This window comes from Spea bombifrons, chromosome 3 (genome assembly GCF_027358695.1).
Source record: "Spea bombifrons isolate aSpeBom1 chromosome 3, aSpeBom1.2.pri, whole genome shotgun sequence".
Lineage (NCBI taxonomy): Eukaryota > Metazoa > Chordata > Amphibia > Anura > Pelobatidae > Spea > Spea bombifrons.
In genome coordinates, this window is record NC_071089.1 from 121964055 (window position 1) to 121981743 (window position 17689).

Genomic DNA, 17689 nt, shown 5'->3' on the forward strand with positions numbered 1-17689 from the left:
AAAAATGATATTTTTGTTTTTATTTCCTTTTGTTTGCCAAGAGGGAGTGCCGGCAGCAGCAGAGGCTGCCGGAGAGGAGGATCGGGGTCCCCTGCAGCGCTGCGGGGGATCTGGATCTTAGTCTTGTAGTCAGACCTCATTTTGCAGAGACCTGAAACAATTCTCTGATCTCTCCAGGTTCTGCTCGATGAAACGTCTCCCAGGCAGCGACAGAGACCGCAATGCTCCGTAGGTCCGGGGATGTCACAATAACGCAGTAAAAAGTCACTTCTCACGCTTCTTGTGAAACATTTAATGATCATCGTGACAGCAACTTATTGTTTCTCTACCCTCCCCGCGTCCTTCTCCCCCCCCCGCGTCCTGCCCCATCTGCACCCATATAAACCTCACCCCGTCTCAGACAGGGAAGCAGAATCCACCATGATGAACCCGGCCGTGGTCGCGCTGCTCGTGGGGCTCAGTCTGTGCGCTGCGGTCGCGCAGGTTCCAGGCTGTAAAGGTGAGACACCCTATAGGTGATAGACACGGCGTCCGGGCAGCGCAGGATAACATGGTGTCTAATGGCCCCAACTCTGACGAGGAGCCCAGTGCCTTCCAGATTCACATACTGGATGCCGGCAGCTCCCAGGCCCGTAGCCCACCTGGGGACCCTCGTTTCAAGTACCCCGAGAAAGCCAGCGGTTTGAGTTATAATCAGAAAATACCAGCAGCCGATTGTGTTTATGTAGAAATTCATAAGAAATCTTCTCCTAATAGTTTATCTGGGTGTAGTCGCCTGGCACTGGAAACCAGTTACACCAGTTTGATGTCACTGTACAGATGGTACCAGCCTTTCCCGGGTATGGAGGTAGCTGCCCCACATTTGGATAACTGAGGAGTATTTTACCCCACAACGCAAAGAGTTCTATATACAAATTCTCTGTTTCAGTAAAACGTGGACGATGCCCACCGATGCTGGCGAAATGCGCTCTCCCTCTCTCTGAACCCGAGTGTCAGGATGACTGTATATGTCTCGGGGAGAAGAAATGCTGTGAGCTGTGCGGCATGAAGTGCTTGGATCCAATAGAAGGTAACGACACAAATTACCCTTTGGTGGCAGCGGTGGGATCAGCGGACACACAGGAGGGCGCGGCCCCCGGAGCTCTCGCTCCATACTCTGTGCCGTGTTATATTTGGGGGGGGTTAAATACTATGAGCACAGTTTGGTGTCAGCGGTGGGATCCGTGGTCAGGCTTTGTTGGTAAATGACCCGTACACAGAATCGTTCCGCACCCGGGGACTCCGCGTAATATTCTTCAGCACTCAGATATACGTAGAATCAAAGCACATATAATATATGTATATAATACATAGAGTTTCTGTGGCGTAATAACCAGGGCCGGCCCAAGGCAAAATGCCGCCTGGGGCGAATTTTAAAATGCCGCCCCCCCCCTTATCTACCCTGCCACCCCCCCCTTATCTACCCCCCCCCTTGTACTTACCTTTCAGCAGTCCTGCGGCGAGTCTCCCTGTTCGGTCTCGGTGCCGGCTTGTAATGCTGAGCGCCTGAAATCTTCCGGCACCAAGACCGAACAGGGAGACTCCCCGCAGAGGAGAGAGAGGGGCGCCGAGCGGGTACCGACAGCTTGGTAAGCGAAAACCACTCGGCGCTCCTTTCTCTCTCTTTCGCTTTTAAAAAAAAGGCCTGGAGCGGTTGCCCCACTCGGCTACATTGTCGGGCCGGCCCTGGTAATAACGCACGGATCATTAAGCTGAAACGTGTCTGCGTGGAGATACTAAACACACGCTAAGTGGTTACACGTCTGCATACAGTGTTTCCTATAGCCAGCTGTGAATGCGTTGGCGTCGTGGGTCCTCTACGTCTGTCTCGCGGGGGTCTCTGGCTGTTAAAACGCTCTCGCTGTGTCTTTCAGAAAAGGATGGCAGCTGCCCGCCACCTGCAGCCCTCTGCTCTAATGTTCCATCCACGGAGAAATGCGCCAAGGATGCCGACTGCCCCGGGCGTCAGAAGTGCTGCATCCGTCTGTGTGACTACGACTGCACTGATGTCTAATGATGTAAGGGGGCCAGTCCTGGACAGCCACGCTGGGCTCTCCGTCACCTCTCGGTTATCGAGTCATTAGCATGTTATTAAAGAGACAGTATGAGATCAAGTAACTTTATAAGGCAGTGCTGGGGCTCCAACCCGAAACTAACACACGGTGACTGGGTGTGTGTGTTAGTGTGAGTGTCAGTGTGTGTGTTAGTGTGAGTGTCCAGGTGTGTGTTTGTTAGTGTGACTCTCCGGGTGTGTGGATTAGTGTGTGTGACTGGATGTGTGTGTTAGTGTCTGTGTGTGTGTTAGTGACTGTGTGTGTGTTAGTGTCTGGGTGTGTTAGTGTCTGGGTGGGTGTGTTAGTGTCTGTGTGTGTGTTAGTGTCTGTGTGTGTGTTAGTGTCTGGGTGTGTTAGTGTCTGGGTGTGTGTGTTAGTGTCTGGGTGTGTTAGTGTCTGTGTGTGTGTTAGTGTCTGGGTGTGTTAGTGTCTGTGTGTGTGTTAGTGTCTGGGTGTGTTAGTGTCTGTGTGTGTGTGTTAGTGTCTGTGTGTGTGTTAGTGTCTGGGTGTGTTAGTGTCTGTGTGTGTGTTAGTGTCTGTGTGTGTGTGTTAGTGTCTGTGTGTGTGTGTTAGTGTCTGGGTGTGTGTTAGTGTCTGTGTGTGTGTTAGTGTCTGGGTGTGTTAGTGTCTGTGTGTGTGTTAGTGTCTGTGTGTGTTAGTGTCTGGGTGTGTGTGTTAGTGTCTGGGTGTGTGTTAGTGTCTGGGTGTGTGTGTTAGTGTCTGGGTGTGTGTGTTAGTGTCTGGGTGTGTTAGTGTCTGGGTGTGTTAGTGACTGTGTGTGTTAGTGTCTGGGTGTGTGTGTTAGTGTCTGGGTGTGTGTGTTAGTGTCTGGGTGTGTTAGTGTCTGGGTGTGTGTGTTAGTGTCTGTGTGTGTGTTAGTGTCTGTGTGTGTGTTAGTGTCTGGGTGTGTTAGTGTCTGGGTGTGTGTGTTAGTGTCTGTGTGTGTGTTGGTGTCTGTGTGTGTGTTAGTGTTCTCTTTTGTTTGTGTCAGATGTGACTCTGTCACGTGGTCTGTCTCCGGCCCTCTTACTATTCTGTGCGTCTCGTTTGTTTTTCAGGTGGGAGTTTTCGGGGACGGCGCTCGGTTTTATTCTTCTGGATGATTCCCCCGGAAGGATGTTGGGGAATGAAAGGCCTCGGTGCCAGGTGTTTAGCACAGAGAGCTAAACGCGATCCCTTCCGCCTGTCTGTGATAACGCGTCGCCTTCTATCCACAGTAAAAACCTCTCGTTATTGGGCTCTTTCTGTGTTTTTTGAGTTTATTTCTTTTAACATAGAAAAGGATATTACCGTATTTAGCGGCGTATAACACGCACTTTTATAACTAAAATAAGAAGAGGAAACCGTACCTGCGTGTTATACGCCGATAAACCCTACAGCTGCATGATTTGCAGCCGCGTCTCCCTCACTTCCGGTCCGGACAGGGGTGCGTGTTATACGCCGGTGCGTGGTATGCGCCGATAAATACGTTACTCAAGCGTTTGCCACCTCGGAGGCCTCTTTTTCCATCTGAAGAAGAGACCTCAGAGGTCCGGAAAGCTTTCCTAACTTTGAAGGGATTTTTTAGCCTTGGGGAAACCTGATAATGCCTAATGAGAATGAAAACCAATCAGCAGGCAGCGAGTCACAGCTCCCAAACAGCCAATCAGAAGAATGCTGCTTACGAGATTACCTTCTGTATTCAATTGTATGAACGTACCCATAACACGTGTGTGACAGAGCGGGTAGCAGTTCCACAACGGGCCACTAGGTGAGACGAGCCAAGGAAATCCCTGGATACGTTTCTATCAGCTGGGTGTCTAATAATAATAATAATAATAATAATAATAATAATAATATACTATATATATATATATGCTGGAGGGTGCAGGTAAAATGTATGCAAATTAACTGTATAATGAACACAATGGAAATGCTCTGGAAGATCTGATAATCATAAATGATTGGGTAAAGATACATCAATCTATAATATATATCTATAATGCGCAGCTCTCCCCTAGAACACAATCAAGTGATCAAAAACTTGATTATTAGTGAAGGAATTTAAACACGCATGGGATAGACATCCGGCTCCTGCATCTAAAACGAGACCAACGACTGATTAACAGCAGGGGGCAACTAGACGGGGGCCGGATGGGGCCGATCTGCCGATGGGTTCTCGGTTTCTATTGGGTCTAGTCAGTAAGAAGTAAGAGGCTGTTAGTTGAATTAACAGTTCATTTGACTCATGAGACTGGACTCCAGGCACATGCTTACAATTTTGCGGGTTACGGGCGAGAGCATGTGAGTTTGTGAGTATGAGAATGTGCACTCACATGTCCTCGCATGTAACTCAAAAATAAAGCTCCCCTTCTATATTCAAATAAAAATAATTATACAATAAATATACTAGAAAAAAATGGGGATCCCCAAGGCACCCGATCCATTCAAGGGGAGACTGACAATTGCATACAGCGCTGGGGGGGTTATATTACTGTATACAGTGCTGGGGGGTTATATTACTGTATACAGTGCTGGGGGGTTATATTACTGTATACAGCGCTGGGGGGTTATATTACTGCATACAGCGCTGGGGGGTTATATTACTGTATACAGCGCTGGGGGTTATATTACTGTATACAGCGCTGGGGGGTTATATTACTGCATACAGCGCTGGGGGGTTATATTACTGTATACAGCGCTGGGGGGGTTATATTACTGTATACAGTGCTGGGGGGTTATATTACTGTATACAGCGCTGGGGGTTATATTACTGTATACAGCGCTGGGGGGTTATATTACTGCATACAGCGCTGGGGGGTTATATTACTGTATACAGCGCTGGGGGGGTTATATTACTGTATACAGCGCTGGGGGTTATATTACTGTATACAGCGCTGGGGGGGTTATATTACTGTATACAGCGCTGGGGGTTATATTACTGTATACAGTGCTGGGGGTTATATTACTGTATACAGTGCTGGGGGTTATATTACTGTATACAGTGCCGGGGGGGTTATATTACTGTATACAGTGCTGGGGGGTTATATTACTGTATACAGCGCTGGGGGGGTATATTACTGTATACAGTGCTGGGGGTTATATTACTGTATACAGCGCTGGGGGGTATATTACTGTATACAGGGCTGGGGGTTATATTACTGTATACAGCACTGGGGGGTATATTACTGTATACAGTGCTGGGGGTTATATTACTGTATACAGTGCTGGGGGTTATATTACTGTATACAGTGCCGGGGGGGTTATATTACTGTATACAGTGCTGGGGGGTTATATTACTGTATACAGCGCTGGGGGGGTATATTACTGTATACAGTGCTGGGGGTTATATTACTGTATACAGCGCTGGGGGGTATATTACTGTATACAGGGCTGGGGGTTATATTACTGTATACAGCGCTGGGGGGTATATTACTGTATACAGCGCTGGGGGTTATATTACTGTATACAGCGCTGGGGGGTTATATTACTGTATACAGCGCTGGGGGGGTTATATTACTGTATACAGCGCTGGGGGTTATATTACTGTATACAGCACTGGGGGTTATATTACTGTATACAGCACTGGGGGTTATATTACTGTATACAGCGCTGGGGGGTTATATTACTGTATACAGCGCTGGGGGTTATATTACTGTATACAGCGCTGGGGTTATATTACTGTATACAGTGCTGGGGGTTATATTACTGTATACAGCGCTGGGGATATATTACTGTATACAGCGCTGGGGGTTATATTACTGTATACAGCGCTGGGGGGTTATATTACTGTATACAGCACAGGGGGTTATATTACTGTATACAGCGCTGGGGGGTTATATTACTGTATACAGCGCTGGGGGGGGTTATATTACTGTATACAGCGCCGGGGGTTATATTACTGTATACAGCATGGGGGGTTATATTACTGTATACAGCGCTGGGGGGTTATATTACTGTATACAGCGCTGGGGGTTATATTACTGTATACAGCGCTGGGGGTTATATTACTGTATACAGCGCTGGGGGTTATATTACTGTATACAGCACTGGGGGTTATATTACTGTATACAGCGCTGGGGGTTATATTACTGTATACAGCGCTGGGGGGTTATATTACTGTATACAGCACTGGGGGGTTATATTACTGTATACAGCACTGGGGGTTATATTACTGTATACAGCGCTGGGGGTTATATTACTGTATACAGCGCTGGGGGGTTATATTACTGCATACAGCGCTGGGGGGTTATATTACTGTATACAGCGCTGGGGGGGTTATATTACTGTATACAGTGCTGGGGGGTTATATTACTGTATACAGCGCTGGGGGTTATATTACTGTATACAGCGCTGGGGGGTTATATTACTGCATACAGCGCTGGGGGGTTATATTACTGTATACAGCGCTGGGGGGTTATATTACTGTATACAGCGCTGGGGGTTATATTACTGTATACAGCGCTGGGGGGGTTATATTACTGTATACAGCGCTGGGGGTTATATTACTGTATACAGTGCTGGGGGTTATATTACTGTATACAGTGCTGGGGGTTATATTACTGTATACAGCGCTGGGGAGTTATATTACTGTATACAGTGCTGGGGGTTATATTACTGTATACAGCGCTGGGGGTTATATTACTGTATACAGTGCTGGGGGTTATATTACTGTATACAGCGCTGGGGGTTATATTACTGTATACAGCGCTGGGGGGTATATTACTGTATACAGGGCTGGGGGTTATATTACTGTATACAGCGCTGGGGGGGTTATATTACTGTATACAGCGCTGGGGGTTATATTACTGTATACAGCACTGCGGGGTTATATTACTGTATACAGTGCTGGGGGTTATATTACTGTATACAGCGCTGGGGATATATTACTGTATACAGCGCTGGGGGTTATATTACTGTATACAGCGCTGGGGGGTTATATTACTGTATACAGCACAGGGGGTTATATTACTGTATACAGCGCTGGGGGGTTATATTACTGTATACAGCACTGGGGGTTATATTACTGTATACAGTGCTGGGGGGGTTATATTACTGTATACAGTGCTGGGGGTTATATTACTGTATACAGCGCTGGGGGTTATATTACTGTATAAAGCACTGGGGGTTATATTACTGTATACAGCATGGGGGGTTATATTACTGTATACAGCGCTGGGGGGTTATATTACTGTATACAGCGCTGGGGGTTATATTACTGTATACAGCACAGGGGGTTATATTACTGTATACAGCGCTGGGGGTTATATTACTGTATACAGCACTGGGGGTTATATTACTGTATACAGCGCTGGGGGTTATATTACTGCATACAGCGCTGGGGGGTTATATTACTGTATACAGCGCTGGGGGTTATATTACTGTATACAGCGCTGGGGGGTTATATTACTGCATACAGCGCTGGGGGGTTATATTACTGTATACAGCGCTGGGGGGGTTATATTACTGTATACAGTGCTGGGGGGTTATATTACTGTATACAGTGCTGGGGGGTTATATTACTGTATACAGCGCTGGGGGTTATATTACTGTATACAGCGCTGGGGGGTTATATTACTGCATACAGCGCTGGGGGGTTATATTACTGTATACAGCGCTGGGGGTTATATTACTGTATACAGCGCTGGGGGTTATATTACTGTATACAGCGCTGGGGGGGTTATATTACTGTATACAGCGCTGGGGGTTATATTACTGTATACAGCGCGGGGGTAATATTACTGTATACAGCGCTGGGGGTTATATTACTGTATACAGCGCTGGGGGGTTATATTACTGTATACAGTGCTGGGGGTTATATTACTGTATACAGTGCTGGGGGTTATATTACTGTATACAGCGCTGGGGAGTTATATTACTGTATACAGTGCTGGGGGTTATATTACTGTATACAGCGCTGGGGGGTATATTACTGTATACAGGGCTGGGGGTTATATTACTGTATACAGCGCTGGGGGTTATATTACTGTATACAGCGCTGGGGGGTTATATTACTGTATACAGCGCTGGGGGGGTTATATTACTGTATACAGCGCTGGGGGGTTATTACTGTATACAGCGCTGGGGGTTATATTACTGTATACAGCACTGGGGGGTTATATTACTGTATACAGCACTGGGGGTTATATTACTGTATACAGCGCTGGGGGTTATATTACTGTATACAGCGCTGGGGTTATATTACTGTATACAGCGCTGGGGATATATTACTGTATACAGCACAGGGGGTTATATTACTGTATACAGCGCTGGGGGGTTATATTACTGTATACAGCGCTGGGGGGGGTTATATTACTGTATACAGCGCCGGGGGTTATATTACTGTATACAGCATGGGGGGTTATATTACTGTATACAGCGCTGGGGGGTTATATTACTGTATACAGCGCTGGGGGTTATATTACTGTATACAGCACAGGGGGTTATATTACTGTATACAGCGCTGGGGGTTATATTACTGTATACAGCACTGGGGGTTATATTACTGTATACAGCGCTGGGGGTTATATTACTGTATACAGCACAGGGGGTTATATTACTGTATACAGCGCTGGGGGTTATATTACTGTATACAGCGCTGGGGTATATTACTGTATACAGCGCTGGGGGTTATATTACTGTATACAGCACAGGGGGTTATATTACTGTATACAGCGCTGGGGGGTTATATTACTGTATACAGCGCTGGGGGGTTATATTACTGTATACAGTGCTGGGGGTTATATTACTGTATACAGCGCTGGGGGGTTATATTACTGTATACAGCACTGGGGGTTATATTACTGTATACGGTGCTGGGGGGGTTATATTACTGTATACAGCACTGGGGGTTATATTACTGTATACAGCGCTGGGGGTTATATTACTGTATACAGCGCTGGGGGTTATATTACTGTATACAGCGCTGGGGGTTATATTACTGTATACAGCGCTGGGGGTTATATTACTGTATACAGTGCTGGGGGTTATATTACTGTATACAGCACTGGGGGATTATATTACTGTATACAGCGCTGGGGGTTATATTACTGTATACAGCGCTGGGGGTTATATTACTGTATACAGTGCTGGGGGTTATATTACTGTATACAGCGCTGGGGGTTATATTACTGTATACAGCGCTGGGGGTTATATTACTGTATACAGTGCTGGGGGGTTATATTACTGTATACAGCGCTGGGGGGTTATATTACTGTATACAGCACAGGGGGTTATATTACTGTATACAGCGCTGGGGGTTATATTACTGTATACAGCGCTGGGGGGTTATATTACTGTATACAGCGCTGGGGGTTATTACTGTATACAGCGCTGGGGGTTATATTACTGTATACAGCGCTGGGGATTATATCACTGTATACAGCGCTGGGGGTTATATTACTGTATACAGCGCTGGGGGTTATATTACTGTATACAGCGCTGGGGGTTATATCACTGTATACAGCATGGGGGGTTATATTACTGTATACAGCATGGGGGGTTATATTACTGTATACAGTGCTGGGGGTTATATTACTGTATACAGCGTTGGGGGTATATTACTGTATACAGCGCTGGGGGTTATATTACTGTATACAGCGCTGGGGGGTTATATTACTGTATACAGCGCTGGGGGTTATATTACTGTATACAGCGTGGGGGGTTATATTACTGTATACAGCATGGGGGTGTTACTTTACACAGTTCTGGGGGCTATTACTGTATACAGCATTGGGGTATAAGGAGAGCGAGAATATTTCCCATGGGTTTCCCTTTAAGTTAGGAAATCACGTAGCGTAAGAGTTACGGTAAACACCGCATTATCATATTTTAAGAAAAACAAGAAGTTCAAACATTTGCTGTTAATTAGAGAAAGTCTGGGGTGCAGCTGAACGGCGCAGAGCATTCGCTCAGGAGAGGCCGGGTGGGAGCCGGACGCCGAATGAAAACGTGTTTTAGAATAGAAATATTTTGTGTAAATTCTGAACACAACACGCGGGATCACATGAATTTAAATAAACGAGCGAAGAAATAAACGAGCGAAGAAATAAACGAGCGAAGAAATAAATACATTTTAAGAGGGAGATGTTTGTGACAATTGGTGGGTGAACAGTGGGGAGGGGGGACATGGTTCCTTGATCGTGGATGGTGAGGAGGGGAGATGTGGTTCCTTGATAGCCGATGGTGGGGAGTGAGGACGTGGTTCCTTGATAGCGGAAGGTGGGGAGTTAGGACGTGGTTCCTTGATCGTGGATGGTGAGGAGCGAGGACGTGGTTCCTTGATAGTGGATGGTGGGGAGGGGAGATGTGGTTCCTTGATAGCCGATGGTGGGGAGTGAGGACGTGGTTCCTTGATAGCGGAAGGTGGGGAGTTAGGACGTGGTTCCTTGATCATGGATGGTGGAGAGAGATGACGTGGTTCCTTGATAGTGGATGGTGGGGAGTTAGGACGTGGTTCCTTGATCGTGGATGGTGGAGAGAGATGACGTGGTTCCTTGATCGTGGATGGTGGAGAGAGATGACGTGGTTCCTTGATCGTGGATGGTGGGGAGAGATGACGTGGTTCCTTGATCGTGGATGGTGGAGAGAGATGACGTGGTTCCTTGATCGTGGATGGTGGGGAGTTAGGACGTGGTTCCTTGATCGTGGATGGTGGGGAGAGCTGGGTGGGGGTGTTCTCTGCTCGTAGGATAATGCGTCATTATTAATGCGTTAGAAGCGGAGCTGTAGCATCGCATCCAATGCTGTGAGATCCGATCCTCTGGGAATGAGCCGCTTTAGAGCGAGGAATCCAGAACCTCGCAGATAAGATAGAAATCTGTCGCAGTTTTTACGACGGAGGAGAAAATGCATTGGGGGCGAAATGCGAAGTTTCACAACTTTTTTTGTAAAAAGACCGAATGAATGCATGCCGTGTGCTTCCTGCCTCCCCCTCTATGCATACCGTGCCTGGTCAGGAAGATACCACGGGGGGGGTCTCACATGGTGAGGAAGATACCACAGGGGGGTCTCACATGATGAGGAAGATATCGCGGGGGGGTCTTGCATGGTGAGGAAGATATCGCGGGGGGGTCTCGCATGGTGAGGAAGATATCGCGGGGGGGCTCGCATGGTGAGGAAGATATCGCGGGGGGGCTCGCATGATGAGGAAGATATCGCGGGGGGGTCTCGCATGGTGAGGAAGATATCGCGGGGGGTCTCGCATGGTGAGGAAGATATCGCGGGGGGGCTCGCATGGTGAGGAAGATATCGCGGGGGGGTCTCGCATGGTGAGGAAGATATCGCGGGGGGGGCTCGCATGGTGAGGAAGATATCGCGGGGGGGTCTCGCATGGTGAGGAAGATATCGCGGGGGGGGCTCGCATGGTGAGGAAGATATCGCGGGGGGGTCTCGCATGGTGAGGAAGATATCGCGGGGGGGGTCTCGCATGGTGAGGAAGATATAGCAGGGGGGCTCGCATGGTGAGGAAGATATCGCGGGGGGTCTCACATGGTGAGGAAGATATCGCGGGGGGGTCTCGCATGGTGAGGAAGATATCGCGGGGGTCTCACATGGTGAGGAAGATATCGCGGGGGGGTCTCGCATGGTGAGGAAGATATCGCAGGGGGGCTCGCATGGTGAGAAAGATACCGCCGGGGGGGGCTCGCATGGTGAGGAAGATACCGCTGGGGGGGTCTCGCATGGTGAGGAAGATACCGTGGGGGGCTTGCATGGTGAGGAAGATACCGCGGGGGGGGTCTCGTATGGTGAGGAAGATATCGCGCGGGGGGGTTCCCATGCTTCTAATTCCACCCACATGAGTTTTTCCTCCCCTGCCTGTGTAGCGAGTCCTGTTGGAGATCTTTGGCTTGGCTTATTCTGTCGTTGACTCTCTGGTACCCCACCGTGGCTTCTGTTCTTGGGCGTTCTCCATGCTTAGATCTGCCCCTAGTTCTGTTTTCTCAGCGGGGCAGATAAGTCCTGGTGGTTTTGGCACCCGGAGGCTCCGCTAACGAGGGACCTGAATGGCTCCTTAATCTAAGACGAGTCCAACTGAATGAGATTTTAATCTTTGCAGCAGGAAAACCGGGCGACTCGACGAGCTGCCGGGGGCCGATCTGCCGGCAGGTTCTGGGTTTCTATGTTCCCGTGTAGTTCTATGCATTTCACACGTCCTCCATAGGGCACCTCAGAGGTATCGCCGTGTCTCACCTGTTATCGTTGGATATGTGAGGCGGTCACCTGGGTGGGAGTCTCTACACCCGCGTGGGACGCAGTGCAAGCCGTCTGTTTACTGCAGGGTGTTTACCGGGAGCTGTCTCGGCGGGTGCCGCGTGATGAGCTCTGATTGAGCTGAATGATAGAAACGCATCTCTAAAGCTTAACCCCAAACTAACCCCAACAGTAAAGCTTTTCTACACCTATTCACAAAGGTGTGAGACCCCAGAGAATTATCAGTTTATCAAATCCTGTGTGTCCCAAACACTTCATATCCCTGGACAGCCGTAGAGCCACCAGACCTTCAGTGATTTGCTGCAGTGTCTTCCTATCACTACAATAACTTTGGCATTTTCCAGGCATTCGGTGACCCCCCCTGTGATAAGCAGCAGCCCCCCAACCCGCAGCGGCTTCCCGGAGACATCCCGGATCATTGGAGAAGCGAGGAATACACCGTCGCCATCTGGTGGCCGGGAGCCGTAACATCAGCCGGCGTGCTGTCCGTGCGCTTTATCCTGCACCCCGACGCTTTAAACCCACAGCGTGTCTCAGACACCCAGTAACGGTCTCTACGCGAGACGTCTCTGCCAGTAAATGTATCCAATAAAGTACCCCCGCTGTGTTTAAAGGACCCGTTGTGAAAATCCTAACAGCGTTTATGTTATTTTGGGTGGCGGGAACATTATGCCACCTGTGCTGGTGCTGACTGTTACTGAAACTCCTCTCATTGTTTGGTTTTACAGCCGTCTTTTGCAACGTTGTTCTATAATTAAAGAGGTGTTTGAATTATCTCTTCTGATTAATAATAATTACTTTTCACAAGCGTTCTCAAACATTATGTGCAATATTTGGCACTCGGCCCTTTTGGACCTGAAAGTGTATGAAGCTTCCGGTGTCTCCCAAAGGGTAGCTGTATTTATTTGCCATTCCTCTGAGCGTAGGATGCTGCTACTTAAGGTATATTAGGAACGATAGCCCAAGTTTATATAATTAACCCCCACTCCACTCAGTGGGGAGTGAGTGCTGTCTCACCTGGTCAGTAGGGTATTTTTGGGTCCCCTGTTTCTTAGAATATGTACTGCGGGGGGGTGGAGTGTGTGTGAGTTTCAGGCGAGGACATGCAACTTGCCCTGGCTGACAAATCCCCCATTCCTCTAACATTAAACTGCAGCCGCCACGCTCTCCCCCATTCCTCTAACATTAAACTGCAGCCGCCGCGCTCTCCCCCATTCCTCTCACATTAAACTGCAGCCGCCGCGCTCTCCCCCACTCCTCTAACATTAAACTGCAGCCGCCACGCTCTCCCCCATTCTTCTAACATTAAACTGCAGCCGCCGCGCTCTCCCCCATTCCTCTAACATTAAACTGCAGCCGCCACGCTCTCCCCCATTCTTCTAACATTAAACTGCAGCCGCCACGCTCTCCCCCATTCCTCTAACATTAAACTGCAGCCGCCACGCTCTCCCCCATTCTTCTAACATTAAACTGCAGCCGCCACGCTCTCCCCCATTCCTCTAACATTAAACTGCAGCCGCCGCGCTCTCCCCCACTCCTCTAACATTAAACTGCAGCCGCCACGCTCTCCCCCATTCCTCTAACATTAAACTGCAGCCGCCACGCTCTCCCCCATTCCTCTAACATTAAACTGCAGCCGCCACGCTCTCCCCCATTCTTCTAACATTAAACTCCAGCTGCCGCGCTCTCCCCCACTCTTCTAACATTAAACTGCAGCTGCCACTCTCTCCCCCATTCTTCTAACATTAAACTGCAGCCGCCACGCTCTCCCCCATTCCTCTAACATTAAACTGCAGCCGCCACGCTCTCCCCCATTTTTCTAACATTAAACTGCAGCTGCCACTCTCTCCCCCATTCTTCTAACATTAAACTGCAGCCGCCGCGCTCTCCCCCATTCTACTAACATTAAACTGCAGCCGCCGCGCTCTCCCCCATTCTACTAACATTAAACTGCAGCCGCCGCGCTCTCCCCCATTCTACTAACATTAAACTGCAGCCACCACGCTCTCCCCCATTCTACTAACATTAAACTGCAGCCGCCGCGCTCTCTGGAAACGGACCCCGGTTTAAGTTTAATGTCTGACGCACCGGGATGTCACAATGCGTGTTCTTCAAGTGTAACCGGTTACAGGAATTACAAGCTCGGCTCTCACGCAAGTCGCTTCTTGAGAAATAGCAAATATTACTCATAATTAATGTCACTCGGTGTCCTCCCCTCCCCCTCCCTCCTGCCCGTCCCGGATCTATATAAACGTCTCGGCGAATCGGACCCGGATCCAGAATCCAGCATGAATCCCGTTGTGGTCTCCCTGCTCCTGGGCCTGGTTTTGTGCAGCGTGGGCGCGCAGGCGCAGCAGGGCGGAGGTGAGAAGGGATGCAGGGGGGGTTTCTTATACAGAGATAAATCATTATGTCTGGGGGGGCCACAGCTCTACATGGTTTCAGTGAGACCGTTCAGTCTGGACCTGAGGCCAAATTGGATCCAAGGCTAAAAAAAGGGGGAATGAGGGTCGAGGCAGGTTGAAACTCCAAGAGGGGATAGGAGAGGAGCGAAAGAGAGAGTGGATATGAGAGAGAGAGAGAGAGAGAGAGAGAGAGGGAGAGGGAGAGAGAAAGAGGGTCTAGGAGAGAAGAGAGAGAACATTCGAGAGAAAAGAGAGTGGGGGTGGGAGAGGAGAGAGGGGGGATGGGAGAGAAGAGAGGGGAGATGGGAGAGGAGAGAGAGGAGATGGGAGAGGAGAGAGAGGGGAATAACAGAAAAATCACCAGGCGTCGATCACGGCATCAAAACATTTGTTGGCCAACAATGCAGACAGGATACAGCTGGACTCACGCAGTAAAAATGCCATCTTTATTGTATTGTAAAGGAAGAGAGAGTAACCGGGCACCCCCCCCCGCATTCACCCAACGCGTTTCACCCCAAACGGACTTTATTGTAGGTTACGGATGTTTGGGATGAAACGCGTTGGGTACACGCTGGGGTTTGTATGAAATATTCTGTGCGTAAGGAGCAGTAGACAGGGGGTAGAACCGGTCTCTGTACCGGTACTCGAGGATACAGAAGACTTTGGGAAAAGCCCCGTTACAGGAAACCATGGAGCCAACATATCACACAGAGACAGTCTCAATACACGCCTCGGTCATACATGGAGTGAGAGAGCCAAACGCAGTACGAACAGGGCAAGAAAGGTACGTAAACGTAGTCAAGACAGGGGTCAGAAACCAGATGACAAATAACCAATAGCAGGTACCACAGGACAATAAAAAAAAACGGTCTGAACCGGGGTGATGCCAAAACCCAGTAACGCGATAACACAAACAGGCCAGGAAGAAGCACCGGAAGCTGCTGCAAACGGGGTATTTATTCACTTCAATGATTTACGCCGGGGTCGCAGGAACCGGTCCGAGGCAGGAACCTCTCATTCACTACTCTGCCTCCTGGTGGCCACTTCGGGAAGTGCAATGTCCTGAGACTTCATCCTTCAACGGCGGAACAAACTGGGATATTCTGCGATAATAACCCTTTCCTTTCCGCTTCTTTGTTGCAGAAAAGCCAGGTAGGTGCCCCATCACTCCGCTTTTCTGTCAAGTACCCACCCCACCAGACGAATGCGTGACGGACTTTGGTTGCACCGGGAATGAGAAGTGCTGTAACTACGGCTGCTACAAACGCTGCTTACGGTGAGGATATTGCAATAAAACAAAAACAGGGGCAAAAATATACTGAACAGGGACACTTGGCAGGTATAGATCTCTCTCAGAATACTAATTTCAATAGGAAAATGGTTCAGAACATCATAGCTGCCAACAGTCTGAAATATGCCTGGAGTGCACCAAAAATTGAGTTTATGTTTTCCCTTCAAAAGGGAAGGATACATTATGTGACATCATCGCCGGAGTGTGATGCGATGTTATCCGTTCCAGCATTTCACGTTCTGATGTTGGTTAGTAAAGAAAATTTAGTCATTTTACTAAAATATGTTCTTCCTTTTTTTTCAGCCCACAAAATGAATAAATGAAAACAAACAGCTGGGGATCATTAGCGATGCTTTCTATAGGACGCGTTTATGGAAACCCAGCTGACGGAGTCCGTGACCCGCCGGCAGCCGCTCCGCTCCGGCGCACTTCCTGAGAGCCTCTTCCTGCATATCGCCTGTCGCTGGTTACCGCCGTCTGATCACTTCCTGTTACCCCAATAAACACTCGCACGCCTATCGCGTTATGGTGATTTTTGGTGGTGTTCTCCGTTTCTGGGAATAGAACTTTTTCACCTTCACATCCCGTTCGGGGGAAATAAAAACGAGCGTCGCCGGCCGGCTGCTGGCGGAAACCTGAAACGTCTCCCTCGGTCGCTGTCACAGAGTGCGTAACAGCCAGAGATCTCGTCGATAATTCTCTAGGCCGTCATCTTATTGCATTTGTCCCCAGATGTAGAAGCAGGGACAGGCGAGGAGTCCGCGGGGAGGGCTGTGACGCTCCATAGAACATCATTACACTGACCCCAGTAATCGTCCATCATGTTGGTGCCCACCCCTGTTTCCTATTTCCAAAAAAATGCAGCACACACATTGGACGAGCCCTCAGCATGATGTCACGAGAGTGAGCTGATTGGACAAGCGAAGCTTAGCTCACGCAAACAATGTCCCTCCTCCTCTTTGAAAAATTGGTGGGACTGACGCGAAAATGAAACGTGTTGGTTTATATGACGCCATGTTCATTTATTTGTTATTCGGTTAGAACAACAAAAACGCAACCTTATTTGCATGCGCCTACCCAGAATCCCCTGTGGTTGTGGCAGCACCATGAGATTTCTGAGGGATAAACAGGCCTTCTGGTGTCTGTAGATGAGTGATTAATAATAATGCTTCTACTACCCCCTTAATTTTAGTGGAAGGATTTCCATCACCTTTACTCACCATAACTCATGTAATGGTTTTTCTCATTCTACCCCAAGCCTCAACTATTAAGCCAGCATCGCTGATGAGCCGCATTAAGGATAAAACTGTTCGGCTTTATCATTCTTTAAGGAATTCCGCACAGCTTATGAGGGAAGTGCTGGGCCCTGGCTTTCTGACAGGATTTGGGTGGCCCCCCACAGTTGTTTAAGGGGGGCTGCTGGGCCCTGAGAAAAAAAAAAAAAAGCTGTCCGTTTTAGCCAAATGTTCTCGATCCTCTGGACTTAGGGCTGAGGTAGCATGGAGCCCGAGGTGTGTATTTGAGCCCCAGCTTGTGATACGCTGGGTCACTTCCCACGGTCTGCACCTCTCGCTGTGGATGTGAATTGCACAATGAAACTTGAGCACTTCCCTTTACTTAACCCTTATGGGCTTGAAAGTGGACCAATTCTTTTGGTTTTGGCCAAGGAAGGATGGCTGAGCACCTTATTTATTTTCACGATTTGCACG

General features: G+C 48.7%; 2 protein-coding genes across 2 annotated transcripts; both read left to right on the plus strand.

Moving 5' to 3' along the window:
* The first annotated feature begins 378 nt into the window (after window positions 1–378).
* LOC128484778 (WAP four-disulfide core domain protein 5-like) lies at window positions 379–3238 on the plus strand. Its single transcript, XM_053461318.1, has 4 exons — window positions 379–499; window positions 929–1069; window positions 1914–2057; window positions 3152–3238. Exons 1-3 carry the CDS (start codon window positions 421–423, stop codon window positions 2051–2053), a joined length of 360 nt encoding a protein of 119 aa, XP_053317293.1. The 5' UTR covers window positions 379–420; the 3' UTR covers window positions 2054–2057; window positions 3152–3238.
* An 11259-nt stretch (window positions 3239–14497) lies between these two features.
* LOC128484780 (caltrin-like protein 2) lies at window positions 14498–16512 on the plus strand. The gene is made up of 3 exons (XM_053461319.1): window positions 14498–14648; window positions 15833–15965; window positions 16284–16512. Exons 1-3 carry the CDS (start codon window positions 14573–14575, stop codon window positions 16297–16299), a joined length of 225 nt encoding a protein of 74 aa, XP_053317294.1. The 5' UTR covers window positions 14498–14572; the 3' UTR covers window positions 16300–16512.
* Window positions 16513–17689: the final 1177 nt, after the last annotated feature.

Excerpts from the sequence above, each read along its gene's own strand:
- LOC128484778 (XM_053461318.1), top strand. The coding sequence starts at position 421 with ATGATGAACCCGGCCGTGGTCGCGCTGCTCGTGGGGCTCAGTCTGTGC. Across the intron at positions 500-928 it reads GCAGGTTCCAGGCTGTAAAG|TAAAACGTGGACGATGCCCA; the intron begins GTGAGACACCCT and ends TCTCTGTTTCAG. Across the intron at positions 1,070-1,913 it reads GTGCTTGGATCCAATAGAAG|AAAAGGATGGCAGCTGCCCG; the intron begins GTAACGACACAA and ends TGTGTCTTTCAG.
- LOC128484780 (XM_053461319.1), top strand. The coding sequence starts at position 14,573 with ATGAATCCCGTTGTGGTCTCCCTGCTCCTGGGCCTGGTTTTGTGCAGC. Across the intron at positions 14,649-15,832 it reads GCAGGCGCAGCAGGGCGGAG|AAAAGCCAGGTAGGTGCCCC; the intron begins GTGAGAAGGGAT and ends TCTTTGTTGCAG.